This window comes from Artemia franciscana, chromosome 20 (genome assembly GCF_032884065.1).
Source record: "Artemia franciscana chromosome 20, ASM3288406v1, whole genome shotgun sequence".
NCBI classification, from domain to species: domain Eukaryota; kingdom Metazoa; phylum Arthropoda; class Branchiopoda; order Anostraca; family Artemiidae; genus Artemia; species Artemia franciscana.
Window position 1 is genome coordinate 32,249,032 of NC_088882.1, and position 21,630 is coordinate 32,270,661.

At 34.0% G+C, this 21,630-nt stretch overlaps 1 protein-coding gene across 7 annotated transcripts in view; it reads right to left on the minus strand.

Annotated features, from left to right (window-relative positions):
- Positions 1 to 21,630, minus strand: part of LOC136040125 (uncharacterized) — a 72,374-nt gene that overhangs the window by 17,535 nt on the left and 33,209 nt on the right. The window contains exon 6 of one of the 7 annotated variants that reach the window (XM_065724228.1): positions 8,135 to 8,257. The exons of the other annotated variants lie outside the window; for them this stretch is intronic. Coding sequence (XP_065580300.1) covers positions 8,237 to 8,257 — 21 coding nt within the window. The 3' untranslated portion in view covers positions 8,135 to 8,236. Of the gene's footprint in view, positions 1 to 8,134; positions 8,258 to 21,630 lie in introns of those variants that run through there. 7 annotated transcript variants of the gene reach the window in all.

Genomic DNA, 21,630 nt, shown 5'->3' on the forward strand with positions numbered 1-21,630 from the left:
TTCGGCTCCGTGGTCAGAAGTCTATATCAGCGGAAAAAAGAAAAGAAAAAGAGGCTCAACACTTAAAAACGTATACAAAAAATATTATAAAAAGATGAGAAATGCTATAAAATTTTTTGGTTCCTGTAACCAATCATAATCACATCAATAATCAGTCACCTTGTATGACTTCCTTTATCAGCGGAAAAAACAAAACTAATTCTCAAGGAAAAACTTAACAAAGAAAAATATCGACATTTAAAATTGCGTCCATTCTTCAATTTTTCACTCTTTTCTACACTCCTTCTCAGAGTATACCATATCGTCAAGGAGGTGACAACTTACCAACCTCAAACTCCTCAAATGGTTAATAAGAGAGAGATGAGCAGTGACACAATTTCGCCAAAACCCCGGGGAAAGCTAGCAAAGTCGGAGCCAATTTTCCAAAATCAAGTGAAAATGACAGTGAAAAATGAAAATTGAGTCTTATAGTACCATAAAGGCCAAGATACGCTAAAGAAAACTGACCCCTTTTTTTCTGGATGCTTGGATTATGCCGGCTTATCTTAGTTTTGACAACACTTTAGAAGAAACAAAGTTTCAGCTGAGGAAGGGCGCAAACTGGGGTATGGGGGACTTAGGTTCCGAGAGGGTATTTGTCCCCTGTCTCATAGCAAATTATGCCTCTGAGGATGAGGGGACGTTTCCGGGAGACTCAATAAGTCACCCAAGATAGTAGAGTCACCTTTAAAACTAGAATTGCGTCAATGACTCTTGAATTGTTTAAATTACAAGGAGCTCCATCAAATTTATTGCAATGACATTTATCCAACCAAGACTCAACAGTCCAGCTTGAACTTTAGTGCGTATTTATTGGGGATCACTGTCCTTCGAGGTTATTAAATTTAAAAAAAAAAAAAAATTAACTGCAAGTAAGGAGCGAAATTAAAATTTCAGAAATTATTCCGTTTATGAAATGGGTTCTTCCCTCCTCAACGCCTCGCTCTTTGCGCTAAAGTTTGACTCTTTGTCACAGTTCTACTTTTTAAAACAATAAAACCTTTAGCGTAAAGAGCGAGACGTTGAGGAGGGGACAACCCCTTTCACATACGGAATAATTTCTGTTCGTTTTAAGTTTTAATATCGCTCCTTACTTGCAGTTAAAAAACTTGTTTTTTTAATTTAATTTTTGAACGTTTTTTAAATTAATGCATGTTTTGATTTTGGTTCACCGCATAAAAATAATTAAAACTAAATCCGCATACTTTCTTTTCGGCTAAATGGCTTTCTCGTAGTTTTGATCGGACAATTTTGATAAAAAGGGGGTGGGGGAGAAAGACTAGTTGCCCTCCAATTTTCGGTTACTTAAAAAGGCAATTAAAACTTTTTGTTTTTTAGGACCGTTTTTATTAGTAATAAATATACGTAACTTAGGAATTATTTTACGTAACGAACTTCTATATTTGAATATTTTTATTACGTATATGAGGGGGTTTGCTCCCTCGTCAATACCTCGATCTTTACACTACAGCTTGAATTTTTTCCTAACTCTTTAAGAATGACCCCTGAATCACAAAGGCCGTAGAATAAATAGTTGAAATTACTAAAAATACTTTAGCGCAAAGAGCGAGGTATTGCGGAGGAGACGAAACCCCTTATATACGTAATAATTTCTGTTCTTTTTAGGTTTTAATGCTACTCCTTACTTCCAGCTGAAATTTTTTTATACTTATTTTCTCATTGTTTTTTTTAATAATGCTAGAAAATCCTGTAGCCCCTTCATGGAAATTCTCTTCCCTCATGATAAATTCCTCAATAGAAAGATCCTCCCACGTAAACCCCTCGCCCGACCCACCTCCCCCTCAACATGAAAAGTCCCCCTGAAAACCTCTGTACACTTCCCAATAACCCTTACTATATGTAAACAATGGTCAAAGTTTGCAACTTGCAGCCCCTCCCTCAGGGACTCTGGGGGATTACGTTTCCCGAAAGAAATAATTATTAGGTTTTTCGACTTTCCTGAAAAAATGTCTATCTAGGTGCCCTCCATTTTTTTGGGTCACTTAAAAAGGGCACTATAACTTTTAATTTCCGTTAGAATGAGTCGTCTCGCGACATTCTAGGACCACTGTGTCGATACGATCACCCCTGGGGGAAAAAAAATAAAATAAATAAACACGCCTGCGTGATCTGTCTTCTGACAAAAAAAATTCCACATTTTTACAGATGGGAGCTTGAAAATTCCACATTATGGTTCTCTGATACGTTCAATATGATGGTGTGATTTTCGTGTGCAAATTCAATGACCTTTAGGGGTGTTTCCCCCTAATTTCTAAAATAAAGCAAATTTTCTCAGGCGCATAACTTTTGATGGGTAAGACTAAACTTTTAAAACTCATATATTTAATATCACCATAAAAATGCGATTCTTTTGGTGTAGCTATTGGCGTCAAAATTCCGTTTTTTAGAGTTTCGGTTACTATTCAGCCGTTTCGATCCTTACTACAGTTCGTTACCACTGAATTGTTTGATGATGGAGGTTCATGCATTGTGTAATTGAGGTATCTACTTGATGAAAATCGTGCAGTATGCGAAAGTTAGATGCTTCATAATATGTAATCGCGAGAAAACAAAGAAAAGAATCTGGAAGTGACAAACGGGTCTATAAAGGAAAACAAATAGAACGAAAATCAAACAAATATTTAGCCCGTATAAAACAAGGCGTCTTCAGCGTAGAACAAAAAAAAACAATCTAAAGCAAAAATAACATAAATAAAAAAATATAAACTAAAACGGGCAAATCATGCATATATATATATATATATATATATATATATATATATATATATATATATATATATATATATATATATATATATATATATATATATATATATATATATATATATATATATATATATATATATATATCAAGTGCTGATCTATATTAATCACTAATTTAGGAAAACAGTCTTCCTTTTCTCCTTCTGTCTCCCTTATTTTTTTTTTGTTTTTTTTTTGTTTTTTTTTAATGTGGTTGTGCTGCTGCATTAGTGATTTCTCTTTTCGTTATATATATATATATATATATATATATATATATATATATATATATATATATATATATATATATATATATAGATGTATATATATAGATGTATATATATAGATGTATATATATATATATATATATATATATATATATATATATATATATATATATATATATATATATATATATATATATATATATATATATATATATATATATATATATATGGTAAATATGGTACTAATAATAAAACCTTGAATCATGTCAATTGGAAAAACGTGCAATAACAATTTAAAGAAAAGTAAAATCACAAAAGACAGACCAACTAAACAAAACCGAGAATTGGCCTATAACAATAGCTAATGAATGATCAAAATAAATAATTATTTTTCGTTTAGCTGATAATTGATACTTTTCGACCTAGATGATGTGTTAAAGTTTTAAGAGAGGAATTTGATCTTGGGATTTACAAGGAGGAAGGGGACGGACATGAATGTCAGAGTGGAGGCATTGAAGCAAAAATTTAATAATTGGGATAGACGGCACTTTAGACGAAGCAAGCAGAGCAAGGTGCAGAGTTACACCCCTTTTCTCTAAAGATTTTACAGGCAAACATTTTTTTTTCAAAAAATTCAAAAGTATTTGTAATAATGCGCATCAGTTGAAGAGTGAAAACTGATAATGCAAAACCATAAAAGCGTCTTGTGACTGAAGAATTTGGTGCAAAACTGGTGCAAATTTGGTGCAAAAGTATTTGTAATAATGCGCATCAGTTGAAGAGTGAAAACTGATAATGCAAAACCATAAAAGCGTCTTGTGACTGAAGAATTTGGTGCAAAACTGGTGCAAAAATATTTGTAATAATGCGCATCAGTTGAAGAGTGAAAACTGATAATGCAAAACCATAAAAGCGTCTTGTGACTGAAGAATTTGGTGCAAAACTGGTGCAAATTTGGTGCAAAAGTAGCAACAATGCTGACGCTTACCACCCGAAAACAATAGGCTATAGTGTTTTAGCTATAGTGCTATAGTGTTATAGGCTATATATAGCCTATATATGTATCTATATATAGCCTGTGTATCTATATGTATCTATATAGCCTGTATATATGCATCTATATATCTATATATAGCCTATATATATAGCCTATATAGGCTATATATAGTGTTATAGGCTATAGTGTTTTGGCTATATTTTGATTGTTGATACTTTGAAAAAAAAGGACTTAACCTACATTAATAGAAACCCTCTATTTATTTCTATTCAATGTGCCCAAACTGAGTGGTATATAATATCATAATATAAATTATAATATTTCTAGTAACATAATACCACAAACAATAGAAAATTAGACATTTAGTCTATAAAACGACGAAAAATTTCTACTTCAAGTTCACAAATTTACTTCTTTCGTATTTTTCTCAGTAGCAATTCTATCTGATCAATTAGTTATACCTGATCAATAAGGACAATCATGTAAATCAGACAAGCATACATGAAGGGATAGGAATTTTACCTCGCTTGAAATAATAATTGTGATTAATTCCAAAATTTTCAATTCATTTCAAATGATTCTTCAGTTTTATTGCATCTTTTTTAATTTAGAACGAGAGTTCGAAACAAAAAAAACAACAACATATTTTTGATAAAAAATTAGTAGATCAAAACAATTTCGTTTTACGTTGACTCCAAATACATAAATGTATTACGTTTTATGTTATCAATCAAAAATTACGAGCCTGAGAAAATATTGCTCAATTTCTGAAAAAGAAGGGAAACACTCCCTAAAAGTCAAGCGATCTTAACGAAAATCACACCATCATATTCAGTATATCAAATAACTCTACTTTAGAGGTTTCACGCTCCTAACAATAAAATGTGGGATTTAGAATTTTTGCCAGAACAAAGATAGTAGATTTGTTATTTGTTTTAGCTTTTTCAAGGGGTAATGGTATCGAACCAATGGCCCATGAAAATCGAGAGAGGACTCATTCAAAGGGAAATTAAAAGTTCTATGTTCTTTGTAAGTGACAAAAAGATTGGAAGGCAACTAGCTCCCCTCTCAGGCGCCTACTTTCCCCAAAGACATCAGGTCAAAATTTAGTTCATTTGGTTCAGCATATTTCAAAGGTCCAATAGCTATGACTTAAAGGATGAAATGACCCCCTAGATCTCCAGGTTTAAGGGCTTTAAGTTATACAATTTGTCCACCGCCTACATTGAGTATTTGTAGCTGGGAAATATAAAGACATTTTTTTTTCAGAGTGGGGGATTTTATGAAAGAGAGAAGTATTTTCAATGCTGAGGATTTTAATGGGGAAGAAATTTTCTGGGGGAGAAGGTTTTTCACGCACGGGGATTTTCTGGCATGATTAAAGAAACTGTCGGAAATTAAAAAAAAAATCAACTGGAAGTGAGGAGAAATATTAAAAATTAAAACAGAAATTATTCTATACAGGAAGGAGGCTACCCTCTTCTCAATCCCTCACTCTTTACGCTAAAGTTTGAATTTCCCCCCAAATTCTTTAAGAATGACATAATAATGAATCTGAATAAGAAGTATTTTTACAGAACTTTAAGACTTTGCGCAAAAAGCGAGGGATTGGAAAAGGGATAGCCCCTTTCATAAACAGAATCATATTTTTTATTCTAAGTTTTAATTTCGCTCCCTAATTTTAGTAGAAAAAAACCTGTTTTTTTATTATAATCTTATCCTAGTACAATGCTTTTCAACGCATAACCAAAAAAAATCCATTCCCTATACTAAAATCATGCACATAAGCAGAAAGAGTAGATTCAGGCCCGTATACCTTGATGTCCTGGTATTTTTGGGAGTTCCCTACAATACTTTATATTTCCCTCGTAATTCGCATTTTTTTTTCTTCTTTTTTTTCGTAACTCTATATCTTCCAGTCGCTATAATAATTCCGTGCAAACGGATCAGTAAACTTTCCAGTTTCCACTTATTCAGGCCCGTACCCAACCCCAGAGTTCTCCTATAATATCTCATATTTTTCATTAACTTTGGCTTATATCGCGGTATTCAAATTTGTGCAACCATCGAAACGTCACCCATCCTCCAAAATTAATTTCCGCACAGAGACCAATACGGAATAGCTCCAATTTTTCCGTTATGAAATATACTTCCAAATTTTGTTTCAATTACTATAAAAGAAAAAAAAAACAAGAAAAAAAAAGAGAATTCACTACGTCCTAAATCTTATCCAAGCAATTTCCTCCACAAAGTCTACCACTCCCAGATATGACAAAAACCCCTTGTAACCATTTAAGGATATTAATCCAAAATTCATCATATATTAGCGTATTACTCGGCTATAGCACATCTTCTAAAGGAAAAGGAATCATTCTATTCAAACTTTAGCGGGCATTCAAAAATTGTCTGTGATTAATAACGAGAAAAGGTATTAAATTTGCTTTTATCAATAGCCAAGTCGTTAGTAGCATCAATATGAATAGTCCAAGATTTGGCTATTCACTAATGTAAGGTCTTGTAGACGATTTTTCATTTGAGAAAAATGGGTAGCAAAAATGTCAATTTTTGATCCTAACCAAATGGACGGATTTATATGGGTTATGTAAGAAAAATGACAGAATCTTTGTAATAAATGAGTTGTAAACCCTTATGATGAGCCTTGAATGGGTATGAAAAAAAGTGACAATGGTATGTAAACAAACCGTGAAAAAAGTTGAAACGGAAATGATCATTAATATAGATTTTCGAATAAAGAAAAAGAAATATAAGCAATTTGGCAAGAATGATTAGTCAAACTTAAAAAGAACAGCTGGGGTAGTCGTGCTAGGTATGCTGAGAAGAATACAGGACAGAAGAATACCCATTCCGACGCCAAAACGGATTAACTCCATCACTGTCGAGGTTCCTACTTGGTCCTTCTTATGTCTCCCGGTACTTGTGTATTATTCAGAACACACTCAATAAGTGAAGTTAGGTTCTTTCGCGAAACAAACTACGATGCGAAAATCTGGTTTCAGAGCCACAAAGACTGAACTCAATTAAGTTTGCTACGTATAGTGATAGAAGATAGTGTCTGAACATGGATTTCAAAATGAAGATTTGGGATTTGCCAAATCTTCATGTCAAGTATTATTATTCATATCAAGTATTAATTATTTATTTCAGTATTATATTTTCATCATATTTTCTTTTATTTCATTAGCTTTATCAAAAGTTTGGGCTATATAATTGCAAATTAGGGGTGGGGGGTGGTGTGCATTATATCAAATACTTAACTTAACCTAACCACCTCTATATATAGAATATTTAATTAAAATGTACCAGCATCGTAGTTTATTTCACGAAAGAACCTAACTTCACTCATTAAGTGTGTTCTGAATAACACACAGATACCTGTCTCCCTTATATGAGAGAGGGGGATTGCCCCAAAATATTTTGTACATTATGGTCCTCCCAGTAATTCGCTTTAAGTTTCAAACTGATGAGGGACAAAGAATTTGTGTCCCATCTTCGAGGACAATTCTTGTGGGCTACCAAGTTTTGCTAAATCTTTTAGCCATAGCAAATTTTTCATCTACAAGAAAATTTGAAAAAGTTTTTAAAATAAGGTTAGTTCTTGCGTATAATTATTTTAATTTGCCTTATAAAAAAAGAGGATAATCTACACATCGACTTGAACACAAAAGGAAAACCTCTTATTTGTCAAAGGAAACAATTGCCTTGTAGCTTTGTTTACTATAAAGGAATTTTCAGCAATGTAGAGATCAAATGATCAGGGCCATTCCTGATGGAGTGCCAACTTTAAAAAATCACATACACACTCTGGTATGCCAAGCAGGAAAAAAGTATGTCATGTGTGGTGGAACTGTGCAGCATATATCTAAGGTTAGTAGCGCCCAGACAAAATTAATCCCCTGAAAAAGTTATGCGGCCTGGCAAATGACTAAAGCAATCGCCTTGAGGAAACAATCAGCCACAGGCACCCGAGGTAGATTGCCCCTGGTCACCATTCATTCGAACGACCCTGAAGAAAGACCAACAGATGTTAATCATTTATTATAAATCTTTCTTGGAAGACAATATGGCTGACTGAACGAACTCTGACGTGCGTACTACAATGTATGAACTGACTATAACGTACTTGAACCGCGGAATAGTGTAACTTCGTAAATTTTACATCTGACTTTTCAAGACTTCTCCAGAGACGATATCAGAAAGCAAATAACCGAAGCTTGAAAACAACAAAAAAAAATATTAACATAGTAAAAAAAAACAAAGAAAAGGAGAAAGTAGAAAAAAAGTTTAGCTGCAGAACAAGCCAAAATAATTGTTTAAAACACAAATCCAAAGAGGGAAAGAGCTCCTTCTTTTATCAATACTACAAAACGCATCACTTCTCTCATTTATTCTCTGTTTGTGCTTTTATCAAACTGTTTAGTTTATTTATACAATCTGCAAGTTTTCATTATTTTTAATCTTTTCGCCATGTCGGCTTACGTAGCCACCATTTTGCCGTTCTTATGATTTTTTTTCTTTGCCGTGTTTCTTTTTATGTTTTATGCTCAAGCGTGAGTTTGGCCCATCTGCCCTTCTGATAGCCAACTTTTCGATATAAATATCTTTTCTCATCACGAATGCACTTGATTGAGGGAGTACCCTTACACAATTGTCCAGCAATTTTGAAAAACCAGCCACAAAATAGCTAAGGAATAGTCAATGAAAGGCACAACTATGGACTACACAGTAAAAATAGAACAGTTCGTTGTAACAAACTGTAAGTAACGAACAACACAGCTCAATAGTAACCGAAACTTTAAGAACGGAGCTTCAATATCAACAGATATATCAAAAGAATTGGCTTATGGTGATTCCAAATATATAAAATTCACGAAGCTTGGTGTTACTCATAAAAAGCTACGAACCTGAGAAAATTTGCCTGTTTTCGAAAAGGGAGGAGACACCCCCTAAAGTCAAAAAATCTTAATGAAAATTCCACCATCAAGTTCGGCGTATCAGAGAGCCCTAATGAAGAGGTTCCAAGCTCCTATCAGTAAAAATGTTGAATTTTGTATTTTTAGTCAGAAGTCAGTTTCTCCTAAAATCGTTCAATCAAAATGTTGACCCCCCCCCCATCCATGCCCCTGGGAATAGGTATTAAAGTTTTAAAACTTGCCCGTTTTTACGCAGAGTACTTGATATTGGTAAGTATATGGACATTTTCTGGGGGGGGGGGTGGATTTTGTGCTTGGGATGATTTTTGTGTGGAGGAAAATTTCCGGGGATGAACTGAAAATTTTACATTGGGGGATTTGACAGAATTGCTATACGAAATTCTTTTTATTTATATTACTTTCTCTTTGCCTGCTCAATTTTGCAAGTGGGTATGCCCCGGGTTGATTGTCCAAAGGAAATTTTCAGCGTGTTTGGATTTCCAGAAAATAATTTCAACAGAAGGGGGGATTTTTGGTGTGATTAGAAAAAAGATTAAAACTTAGTCTTTTTCAAATGAAGTATGCTAAGCAGAACTTTTTCAGACTGAATCTTCTGCATTAAATTGTACGGAGGGTGAGATTTTCAGCGAGGATGGAGCTGACTGGACAGAATTTTATGGAGGTTGGGGTGTGTTCTACGTGGGAAGAACTTTCCACTAAGAAGTTTCCCGTGAGGGTAGGAAATTTTTCATAGAGGGTAAGCCAGATTTACCGGCATTATTTAAAAAACGATCAGAAATTAAATACAGAAACATGTTTTTTCAACTGAAAGTAAGGACCAAAATTAAAACTCAAAAGGAACAGAAATTATTCCGAATATGAAGGGGTTGTCCCCCCTCAATACTCTGCTCATTACGCTAAACTTTAACTGTTTTTCTTAATGTTTTAAGATCGACTCCCGAAAAACAAGGGCCGTTTAATAGAATAGAAAGATTTTTTTAAAGTGCTTCAAAAAATCACTTTTAAGTTGTTATTTCAAACTTAAAATTTTTATTTTTCCCGAAGGACGAAATGAACTTTCCCATCCTTCCAAATAAATGCATGTGTATATGTCAGAATACGGGCCAATACAGAATTGAGTAGCCCCCAGTCCTTTTTCGGCACTGATCAGGGCCTTCATTTACTAATTTTCTGAGGAAGTCAGTCCCCTTCCCCGTGGTCCAGAGAATCAGATAAATGATCTGGATATTCAGAAAAATAGTAGAGACGAAGACACAAATCGATTTTCCTTCCGACCTCGGTCACCAAGAAAATACTTGTTTCTCCCCCCCCCCTCCCTCAAGAAAAAGAAAGACATTTAGTACTCAGACCAGAACTGCCCATCGTTAAGAGAAAATACAAGATAAAAACTTTTCAAAATCATTAATCACGTAAATAAAAATCGTCAGAAATATATTTTGTACAAAAAAAATGAATACATAAAAGAAAAACAGAAAACACTTACTAAGGGGAATTTATCCTTAGACTATACCATGGAATATAATGTGTATTAAAAAAATAAAAAAAAATAAAATCAGTAGACTCCTCAGCACAAGGCATCAAAAAACCTTGACCACATAATAAAAATACAAAATTAACTTAAAATCTAATTGAAATAAATCCACTGAACACTCACAAAAATTTCCACAGTCATTCAAAGTCATTAGAAAGAACTTCAAGAAGTATTATTTAGTAAATTGTGTTTGGTTTTTCTGTTCATTAATTTAAAAAACTGTTTCCACAAAACAAGTTTTTCGAAGAAAAGTAGAAAGCTCCATTAAGCCAAGAATGAGCAAAAATAAAGTCAAATAATCTTCCAAGCGTAAAACTACCATAAACCACTATCAATAAATAAATGTAACTCAAACCGAACAGAAATTGTAATAAATAGCCAAGTCAAACTCAAAACGAGCAAAAATTAACATGAGTTGGGCTGATAACCCCTATGCCTTCTCAAGACCAAAACAAAATTTGCACTTTACTGAAAAAAATAAACAAACAAATGACCGTGAATTGTCAGTTTAATTGACATATAATGATATTTCTTCCTTAAGATTTTGATAATTTTTCATTTATGAAAGTAAGAAAGGTGAAAACATTTCAAACGTATTTTGTTTTCAGTAAAGCGCAAATTGTTTTCTTGTCTTGAGAAGGCATAGGGGTTATCAGCTTTACTCATTTTAATTTTTGCTCGTTTTGAGTTTGACTCGTCTATTTATTTTAATTTCTGTTCATTTTGAGTTTCATTTCATTCATCAAGCATCAGTGAAACACTTGACAGCGTTTCAGCGTTATGAACAACACTGAAAATACCAAGAAGAGAAAAAATGAAATCTAATAAGGGGATTAGTTAAGGGGATACACACACCATATATATCTTACAAATTGGACCGGGAGCTCAATTTATTGATGAAAAAATCTCTATATGCAGTTTTTCGTAGCAGCCAGCCCCAAAAAAAGCTAAGCAAAAAATAAGCTAAAAATATTTGGCACCAAAAACCTTAAAGAGGTTTAGCAGTCCTTTGAAAGTGAATCTGTCTTCAAGCAACAACAGATAGTAAATTTTTTGAGTTTTACGGAGGAAAAGCACTGTTAGATTTTAGCTAGTTAGTTGTATTCAGGGGCATCCCGAACCTCTTTTCATGGATCGCGGCATAATGCGAAAAAAAGATGCTAGTACAGCCATCAAAAAGCATGGATAGCTCGTAGGAGTGGTCTAATTATAATTGGCGTCGACGAAAAAAAAGCTTTGGCGTCTCTTGGCATTTTTTCAAGCATTATAATTGTTTTTCTACTAAGATCTACGCTTATTACTATTCTCATTTTACCAATCACGCCAATTAGAATCATTTTTTCTTCTTATTACACTAAAAATTGCACTGAAACGCAAAACGTTAGTTGGCGTTAATGTTTTGATGTCAACACTAGCACCAGTTTCCACTGTTAAAAGTTACCAATACTCTTTGGCAGCCACCTTTAGCAGACCTTTAAGTAGATGGTGTTACAAGTAGTATATACAGACACAACGTTTTATTCCAGCGTTTTAAGAAAATGCATGAGGTGAAAGATGATCTGGCTTTTTCACAGGAAGGGTGGCGTAATTGTGGCATATTTTTTTCAATTTGTTTGGCTGAAAAAATCAACTAATATTTTAAATGAAACAGTCAGTAGCCCCACAAATTTCAATTGCAAGTATTTCAGCTGACAAAATCTAATAAACAATAAGTCTAAAAACATTCAAAATGAGCGTAAACCAAGAAAAAGCAACCCAATTTGAAGGATGATGTAAATTACGCCCTATCTAATTGGTATAGTTGCTTTTAGCTCGCAAAACTCTATATCCATCCAGCCGTTAAAACGAAAAAGTTCTGAAGATGTCAGCACACTATAGTTGGATGTATAGATAGGACTGGATATTAGATGCCTTGAAAACAAAAGGTTTTGTTTTTTGCTTACAAAATATTTTACACTAAAAATCTTACTAGAAATTCCGTTACCACGACCTAACGGAAAGTAGTTACTACAAAGTGTTGGAAAAGTTTTCTAACAATCTGAAACGGTATTGGAAAAAATTACTGAAAGTTTAGAGCAAAGAGAATGGGTAACTTATAAGAATGGGAACGGCGCTAGTGTCAACAAAAACAACAATCAACACTATCTAGCGTTTGCCGACACTTGGCATTTTTTAAAGCTCCATAATCATTTTTCATCACGGGGTGAGATCTTACACTTATTACTATCCTAATTTTACTAATTAAATTAATAATGCTCATTATTATACTGAAAAAAATTGCAAAGTGTCGTCAAATGCTAGTTGGCGCTGATATCTCTTTGTAGACACTAGCGTCAATTTCCGCTCGTCTAAGTTACCCATACTCTTTGGTTCAGAGCGCGAAGATAAAGAAACCTGAAGAACAGAATAAAACTTGCTAATTAATTTATTTGAAAAATAGCTGCGGAAAAATTTCCTGTTTTTTGGTTTCTGTTGAATTTTTTGGATTCGCTTAACATTTGAAAGCTGTTGTGACGCTTTGCTGTATTGCACTGCGTCGGATTAATGACGCTTCTTGACTACTATGGTCCTTTCGCACGCCCTGTAGTGTGTTGATGTAGCTGGGTCGGAACTCGGGATCTTGTATTATTTAGCCGTTTGTAGTAACAATAATCGGATTAAAGACGCTTTTTGACCATAAGGCTCCTGCGTCACCCCTCCAGTGTGTTGCTACAGCTGGGCTTAAACTCTGGTTCACATGTTATTTAGCCCTTTTTAAAAAGTTTAATCGGATTGATGACGTTTCTTGACTACTAAGGTCCCTGCGTCGGTCCTGCAATGTGTTCTTACAGCAAAGTTCGATCACTAGGTTCAGCATCACCAAACTAAGGTCAAACTCACTGTGCCACGACATAACATTTAGCCCTTTGTATTGTATCAGATTAACGACACTCATTGACTACAAAGGTCCCTGCGTCGGTCCTATAATGTTATAGCAAAGTTCGATCACTAGGTTCAGCATTACCGAACTAAGGTCAAACTCACTGTGCCACCACATAACATTTAGCCCTTTGTATTGTATCAGATTAACGACACTCATTGACTACAAAGGTCCCTGCGTCGGTCCTGTAATGTGTTCTTACAGCAAAGTTCGATCTATAGGTCCTGTATTATCAAGCTAAGGTCAAACTCACTGTGCCACCACACAACATTTAGCCCTTTGTATTGCATCAGATTAACGACGCTCCTTGACCACAAAGGTCCCTGCGTCGGTCCTGCGATGTGTTCTTACAGCAAATTTCGATCACTAGGTGCAGCTTTACCAAACTATGGTCAAACTCACTGCGTCACCACGCAAGATTTAGCCCTTAGTATTTTATCAGATTAATGAAGCTCCTTGACCACTAAGCTCCCTGCGTCAACCCCAGTGTGGTGCTACAGCCGAGCTCGACATCTGGAATCTGGGTCCCTTATTATCATGCTAAGGTCAAACTGTGCAATCACAGGACAATTAGCCCTTTGTTTATATTAAAAGGTCCCATTTTGAATTCCCCACTCATTTAATGACATATGACTTAGAAACATGAGATTAGTTGATATAGAATTCATTTATCCAGGTAGGAAGGGTTAAGTGCATAAGCAGGGAGCATTGCTCGTGATGAATAGGGAAGCTGCTAAGTCTTACTCTGCTTAGAAAGGTATTAATAAGATTATAAATGCTCAATTTATGACTAAACACTCCAAGGTCTCAGTCATTGTGGTATATGCCCCGATAGAACCAAATAACGGAGATTGTAGCGACTCAGAAGAATTTGACATACAGTAACAGGAATGAAATGACCACATCATAGGGTATAAATATGGTATCTTTATTAGGAGGATACCTAAGCTGGTAGAAATAATACTCTAGCCTTGGTGAATTTGGTGTAGGGAAAAAAACAGCAATGGCTATAGACTGCTGAAATTTTGTGAACATAACAATCTAGCTATAACCAATACAACATTTGCTCACAGAATAGCTCACACGTTAACATTGTTAAGGTGTTAAAGTTAATACGTTAACAATGAACCATACATATTAAGATATATATTAATATGTTAACATACGTTAATTTTCGACGTAACACCTTAAATTAGGTATCCTTTTCTCAGACCAAATTGCCTTTCTATGATGAACAAATGAACGTTTAAATGGGGATAAATCCATTTAATTAAACAAATAAAACAAATACAAAGGTCTAGAAATTTCGTTCACATATGAAGCGATAGTCATCAGTAGAAATACTTAAGTATTACCATTGCTAAATTAGAATATGTTTGGTTCGATTTTTACACTTAATGTTTCTACTGATGACGATCGCTGCATACGTGATGGAAATATCTAGACTTTTGTACCCGTTTTCATTGAATAAATGGATTTATTCCCATTTGAACGTTTATTTGTTCAGCATACGTTAAATAACAAATCGCAAAGACGAGAGAAACGAGGACAATAACAGCCAGTAAAAAAAACAGAAGAAAAAATCGTGCAAATATTTCGGTTGAGACCTCCGCTCAACCGTCCTCAGTGCAGAACAATAACAAAAAAAAGCAGGTAAAGTCCAAAGGATAATATAAAAACCCAACCTCAAAACAAACACTAAAACTAAAATAAGGACCCTTTCCAAGTACTGATGAAAGGGTAATCAATTACTGAAAGCCGACCCTATAAGACTATAGAGACTACAAGAGGCTATACAGAAGAGACCACAAATACACACAAGATACTTTACACGAGACACAAGAGGCTACAAGAGACTATATTTTAGAAGGGACCAAGGTAGATATCTGACTCTATTAGAGCTCAGGCTACTTGTATGATATACAACCTACCTATATGTTTCTCTGACACTCAATCTAATTAAAATATACCAAAGTAATATAAAAATATCATACTTTAGAAACAAATTTGGGCTATATATTTGCACATTAGGGGGTGGGAATAAAGCATAGCGGGTATACATACCTAATGTGCTGGATACAATTATTCTGCATATTGTGTAATAAAAATCGTTTTCTAACTTAACACTGTCCAAATACTTTATCAGCACCCCCCCCTAATTTCCAAATATATAGCCCAAATTATATATCTTTCATCTATTCTGTAACTGCTCTTTGTCTTATCTTAGGCTAAGCTGAAAGAAACTAAGGAAAAAGGTTCTATAATGTGTCATTGAATGAACAACTTGAGCGGTTGGCGTTTATTATACAAGTATCGAGCTCAGTTTTTTAAGGGATCTTACGAATTCTGACAACCCTCGTTGTGATCACAAACGTGGCTCAGATGTGGGCAAAAACGTGGCTCAGCTCTTTTGAGGGAAAATGTTACCAAGCAGAAAACAGCGGGTGAATTTCATGAGCAGTTTGTAAATATTTTTTTTTTCTTTCAATTGGTTTGATTTTAGAAAATTAGGCAAAACAAACACCGAAAGCCAAATAGGATCCATTCAAGACAACAATAAAAAGTAACTATTTGAAGGACAAAAATACAATATTGAACCTAGACTGAAACTAAATAGAACAAGAGCTAAGAGCTCATATGGCACTTGTGACGCGGCCGGACGAGCAAAGATCCAAGAACTCATATGGTATGAGCCCTGGCAAAATTATAAGAATCAATAGAATGATTTAAAAGGAAAATCGGAAGCTTAATGCCGGTCGGGATTTAAAATAAGAGCTCTGAGTCACGAGGTCCTTCTAAATATCAAAATTCATTAAGATCCGATAACCCACTCGTAAGTTATAAATACCTCATTTTTTCTACTTTTTCCTCTCCCTTCAACCCCCCAGATGGTCTAATCGGGGAAAACGAATTTAACAAGTGAATTTGTGCAGCTCCCGGACACGCCAACCAATTTCCATCGTCCTAGCACGTCCAGAAGCGCCAAACTCGACAAAATATTGAACCCCACGCCCTAACTCCCCCAAAGACAGTGGATCCAGTATAGTTACGTCAATCACGTATCTACTACATTTGCTTATTCTACCCACCAAGTTTCATCCCGATTTCTCTACTGTAAGCGTTTTCAAAGATTTCCAGTTTCCCCATCCAACTCCCCCCAATGTCAACAGATCTGGTCAGGATTTGAAATAAGAGCTCTGAAACATGAGTTCCTTCTAAATATCGAATTTCATTAAGATCCGGTCACCCGTTCTTAAGGTAAAAATTCCTCAATTGTTTTAATTTTTCCAAATCAACACTTCCCAGCTCCTCCAAAGTGAACAGAACCGTTCCAATTATGTCAATCAAGTATCTATAACATGTGCTTATTCTTCCCAGCAAGTTGCATCCCGATCTCTCCACTCTAAGCGTTTTCCAAGATTTCTGTTTCCCTCCTCCGACCCCCCTATGTCCCCGGATCCGATTCAAATCGAAAATGGAACATCTGAGACATAAGATTCTTCTATATATCAAGTTTCATTAAGATCCGATTCCCCATTAGTAAAATAAAGATACCTCAATTTTCACGTTTTCCAAGAATTCCGGTTTCCCCCTCCAACTCCCCCCAGTGCCACCGGATCTGGTCGGGATTTAAAATAAGAGCTTTAAAGAACAAAATCCTTCTAAATATAAAATTTCATGAAGATCTGATCACCCAATTCGTAAGTCACAAATACCTCATGTTTCTAATTTTTTCGAATTACTCCCTACCCCCCCCCCCCCCCAACTCCACCAAAGACGGCAGATCCAGTCCGGTTATGTCAGTCACGTATATTGGACATGTTTCTATTCCTCCCGCCAAGTTTCATCCTAATCTCTCTGCTTCAAGTGTTTTCCAAGATTTCCGCCCCCCCCCCCATTGACACTGGTTCCGATCGGGATTTAAAATGAGAGATCTGAGTTACGAGGCCCTTCTAAATAAAAAATTTTATTAAGATACGGTTACTCCTTCGTAGGTTAAAAATACCTCATTTTTTCAAATTTTTCAGAATTAACCCCCCTCCCCCCAACTCCCCCAAATAGAGCGGATCCGTTCCGGTTATATCAATCACGTATCTAGGACTTCCCATGATTTTTCCCACCCCGTTTCATCCCGATCCATCCACTCTAAGCGTTTCTAAGAGGAACTAAAATAGGACCCAACAATGAAAGGTAACAATTTCAATGACAAAAAATAAACCACTGAAAGTAAACTGGAAAAAAAGGTAAAAAAAAAGAACCCAACAATGAAGGGTAACAATTTAAATGACAAAAAAGTCAACACTAAAACTAAACAGAAAAATTACTGACCCTAAAATAGGTCCCAACAATGAAAGTAACTTTTTGAATAACAAGAAAATAGAACACTGAAACTAAGCTGAAGAAAAAAAAGACTAAAAGCTAAAATAGGACCCAACAATGAAAGGTAACAATTTCAATGACAAAAAATAAACCACTGAAAGTAAACTGGAAAAAAAGGTAAAAAAAAAGGACCCAACAATGAAGGGTAACAATTTAAATTACATAAAATTCAACACTGAAATTAAACAGAAAAATTACTGAACTAAAACAGGACTCAACAATGAAAGATACCGATTTGAATGACAAAAAATACACCACTGAAAGTAAACTGGAAAAAAAGGTCAAACAAAAAAAAAGGACCCAACAATGAAGGGTAACAATTTAAATTACATATAATTCAACACTGAAATTAAACAGAAAAATTACTGAACTAAAACAGGACTCAACAATGAAAGATACCGATTTGAATGACAAAAAATACACCACTGAAAATAAACTGGAAAAAAAGGTCAAACAAAAAAAAGGACCCAACAATGAAGGGTAACAATTTAAATTACATATAATTCAACACTGAAATTAAACAGAAAAATTACTGAACTAAAACAGGACTCAACAATGAAAGATACCGATTTGAATGACAAAAAATACACCACTGAAAGTAAACTGGAAAAAAAGGTCAAACAAAAAAAAGGACCCAACAATGAAGGGTAACAATTTAAATGACAAAAAATTGAACACTGAAACTAAACAGAAAAATTACTGAACTAAAACAGGACTCAACAATGAAAGATACCGATTTGAATGACAAAAAATACACCACTGAAAGTAAACTGGAAAAAAAGGTCAAACAAAAAAAAGGACCCAACAATGAAGGGTAACAATTTAAATTACATATAATTCAACACTGAAATTAAACAGAAAAATTACTGAACTAAAACAGGACTCAACAATGAAAGATACCGATTTGAATGACAAAAAATACACCCCTGAAAGTAAACTGGAAAAAAAGGTCAAACAAAAAAAAAGGACCCAACAATGAAGGGTAACAATTTAAATTACATATAATTCAACACTGAAATTAAACAGAAAAATTACTGAACTAAAACAGGACTCAACAATGAAAGATACCGATTTGAATGACAAAAAATACACCCCTGAAAGTAAACTGGAAAAAAAGGTCAAACAAAAAAAAGGACCCAACAATGAAGGGTAACAGTTTAAATTACATATAATTCAACACTGAAATTAAACAGAAAAATTACTGAACTAAAACAGGACTCAACAATGAAAGATACTGATTTGAATGACAAAAAATACACCCCTGAAAGTAAACTGGAAAAAAAGGTCAAACAAAAAAAAAGGACCCAACAATGAAGGGTAACAATTTAAATTACATAAAATTCAACACTGAAATTAAACAGAAAAATTACTGAACTAAAATAGGACTCAACAATGAAAGGTAACTATTTGATTAACAAGAAAATAGAACACTGAAACTAAGCTGAAAAAAAAAGACTAAAGCTAAAATAGGATACAACAATGAAAGGTAACAATGTGAATGACAAAAATACAACATTGAAACTGAACAAAAAAAAATAATAAAACTAAAATAGGACCCAACAATGGAAGGTAAATATTTGAATACCAAGAAAATACAACACTGAAACTAAACTGAGACTAAAATAGGAACCCACAATGAAAGGTAACAATTTAAGTGACAAAAAATACACCACTGGAAGTAAACTGAAAATAAAACTCAAACTAAATTAGGACCCAACAATAAAAAGTAACAATTTAAATGACAAAAAATACAACACTGACACTAAACAGAAAATTACTGAAACTAAAATAGGACCCAACAATGAGAAGTAACTCTTTGAATAACAAGAAAATACAACACTGAAACTAAACTGAAAAAAAACTCCAACTAAAATAGGACCCAACAATAAAAGATAACAATTTGAATGACAAAACTATAACACTGAAACTAAATAGATAAAATACTAAAACTAAAATGGGACCCAACAATGAAAGGTAAATATTTGAATAACAAGAAAACACAAAACAAAAACTAAACTGAGACTAAGATAGGACCAAATTTAAAGGTAATAATTTGAATCACAAAAATATAACACTGAAACTAAGCAGAAAAATTACTGAAACCAAAATAGGACCCAACACTGAAAGGTAACTATTTGAATAACAAGAATATACAACACTGAAACTAAACTGAGGTTAGAATAGGACCCTCCTATGAAAGGTTAACTTTTTGAATGACGAAAAAAATACATCACTGAAATTAAACAGAAAAAAACTCAAACTAAAATAGGACCCAATAATGAAAGGTAACAACACTGAATGATACTTCACAATTTCATTTTATGTAAAGCATTCTCAAAGGATAATCGCTCATTAATAGTCGCTAATCACTTCTTTGTAATTTTTGTGTTGCCACGATTAGCCAGTGTGGTCTCGGAAATTATTCTCAGAATGAGATCGTAAGAAGCCCAGACTTTCTGATTATGTTAAAACAGCAGTGTTTATCTAAAGCTCGAATATATGCAGGGTAACTAACTTCCAAGAAGTTACGATGGTGGTAGACTACTAGATGAGAATTTGAAAGAGACCTAGCTGTTCGCAAATGATTTGATTTTTTATTTAACATATTTTTCCTCTAGAAGTTTCCATATTTGAGCATGGAATCGCTGATATATTTAGCATAAATGAATAGTTCTTAATATTTTGACAGAATTCCCCGACTGCACTTGCCAAGTTTCGTATCTGTTGAGAACCAAGCCAGGCCAGCTTTAATTTTAAGGATATAATGAAATGATTGTTTGATACTATTTTATGCACAGATGGCGTGGATCGTTCGTGTCGTTAAAAGTGAGTTTCTCTCACTTTTTTCACCAGTATCCCAGAAATTAAAATCTATATTTAGTGAACAAAAGTTTGTGAACTGAAAGAAGTAATGAGGGTGGTAAACTACTGGATGAGAATTTAAAAGGGACCTTCCAGTAACATCTGTATATACAACTAAAAAGTCAACAAATTGGACAATGCAGAATACGGTAGAAATAATATGAGGAAAACAGTTTTCAGTGTCTTGCGAAGGAAATTTAGAAACAGCTATGAATATCAGTGAAAATGCTTTAAGTTGAGTAGAGAAGAGGACGGGTTTTTAAAAGAAATATTTCAGTGATAAATCATATACAAATAAAAGAAATGTAAGGAAAGTAGAGAAAGCATTAAAGTATAGAATACAGAGGTGTGAAGTGAATGCCATGGATAAAATTGATGAAGATTTAGGAGATGCAACCAGACGGCATAATAGCAAAATATTGTATTTGCATGTTGAAAAATTGAGAGGGAAATTTGACTTGTCCTAGTTAAATATGGGACGGAACCTCCATTAGTGATAAGAGCAATTGTTGAAGATATGATAAGCCCTGATAAAGTTGTATAAAATAACATAGAAGAGAATGAAGAAGTTAAAACACTTTGGAAGTGAAGGAAAATTTATTTTACGAAGAAGAACTAGAGACAGTCTAAAAGGAAAAAAAAATATTAAGACTTAAGGTTCTGGTAGTGATAAAGTTCTGAGCAATTGTTGAAGATATGATGACCCCTTATAAAGTTATAGGAAATGACAGAAGAGAATGAAAAAGTTTAAACACGTTGGAAATGAAGTAGAGAAGAAGAATTAGAATTAGAAAGTCTAAAAGTATAAAAAATAATAAGACTTAAAGTTCTGATAGTGCGGGAAAAGAGTTTTTAAATAGGGTGGTTGTGAAGTTAGAGAAAAATAAACAAAGACTCTGAATATGGGGTTTTTAAAAGGGGGAGTACCTAGCGAATTTAGGAAATCTTCAATTAAATCC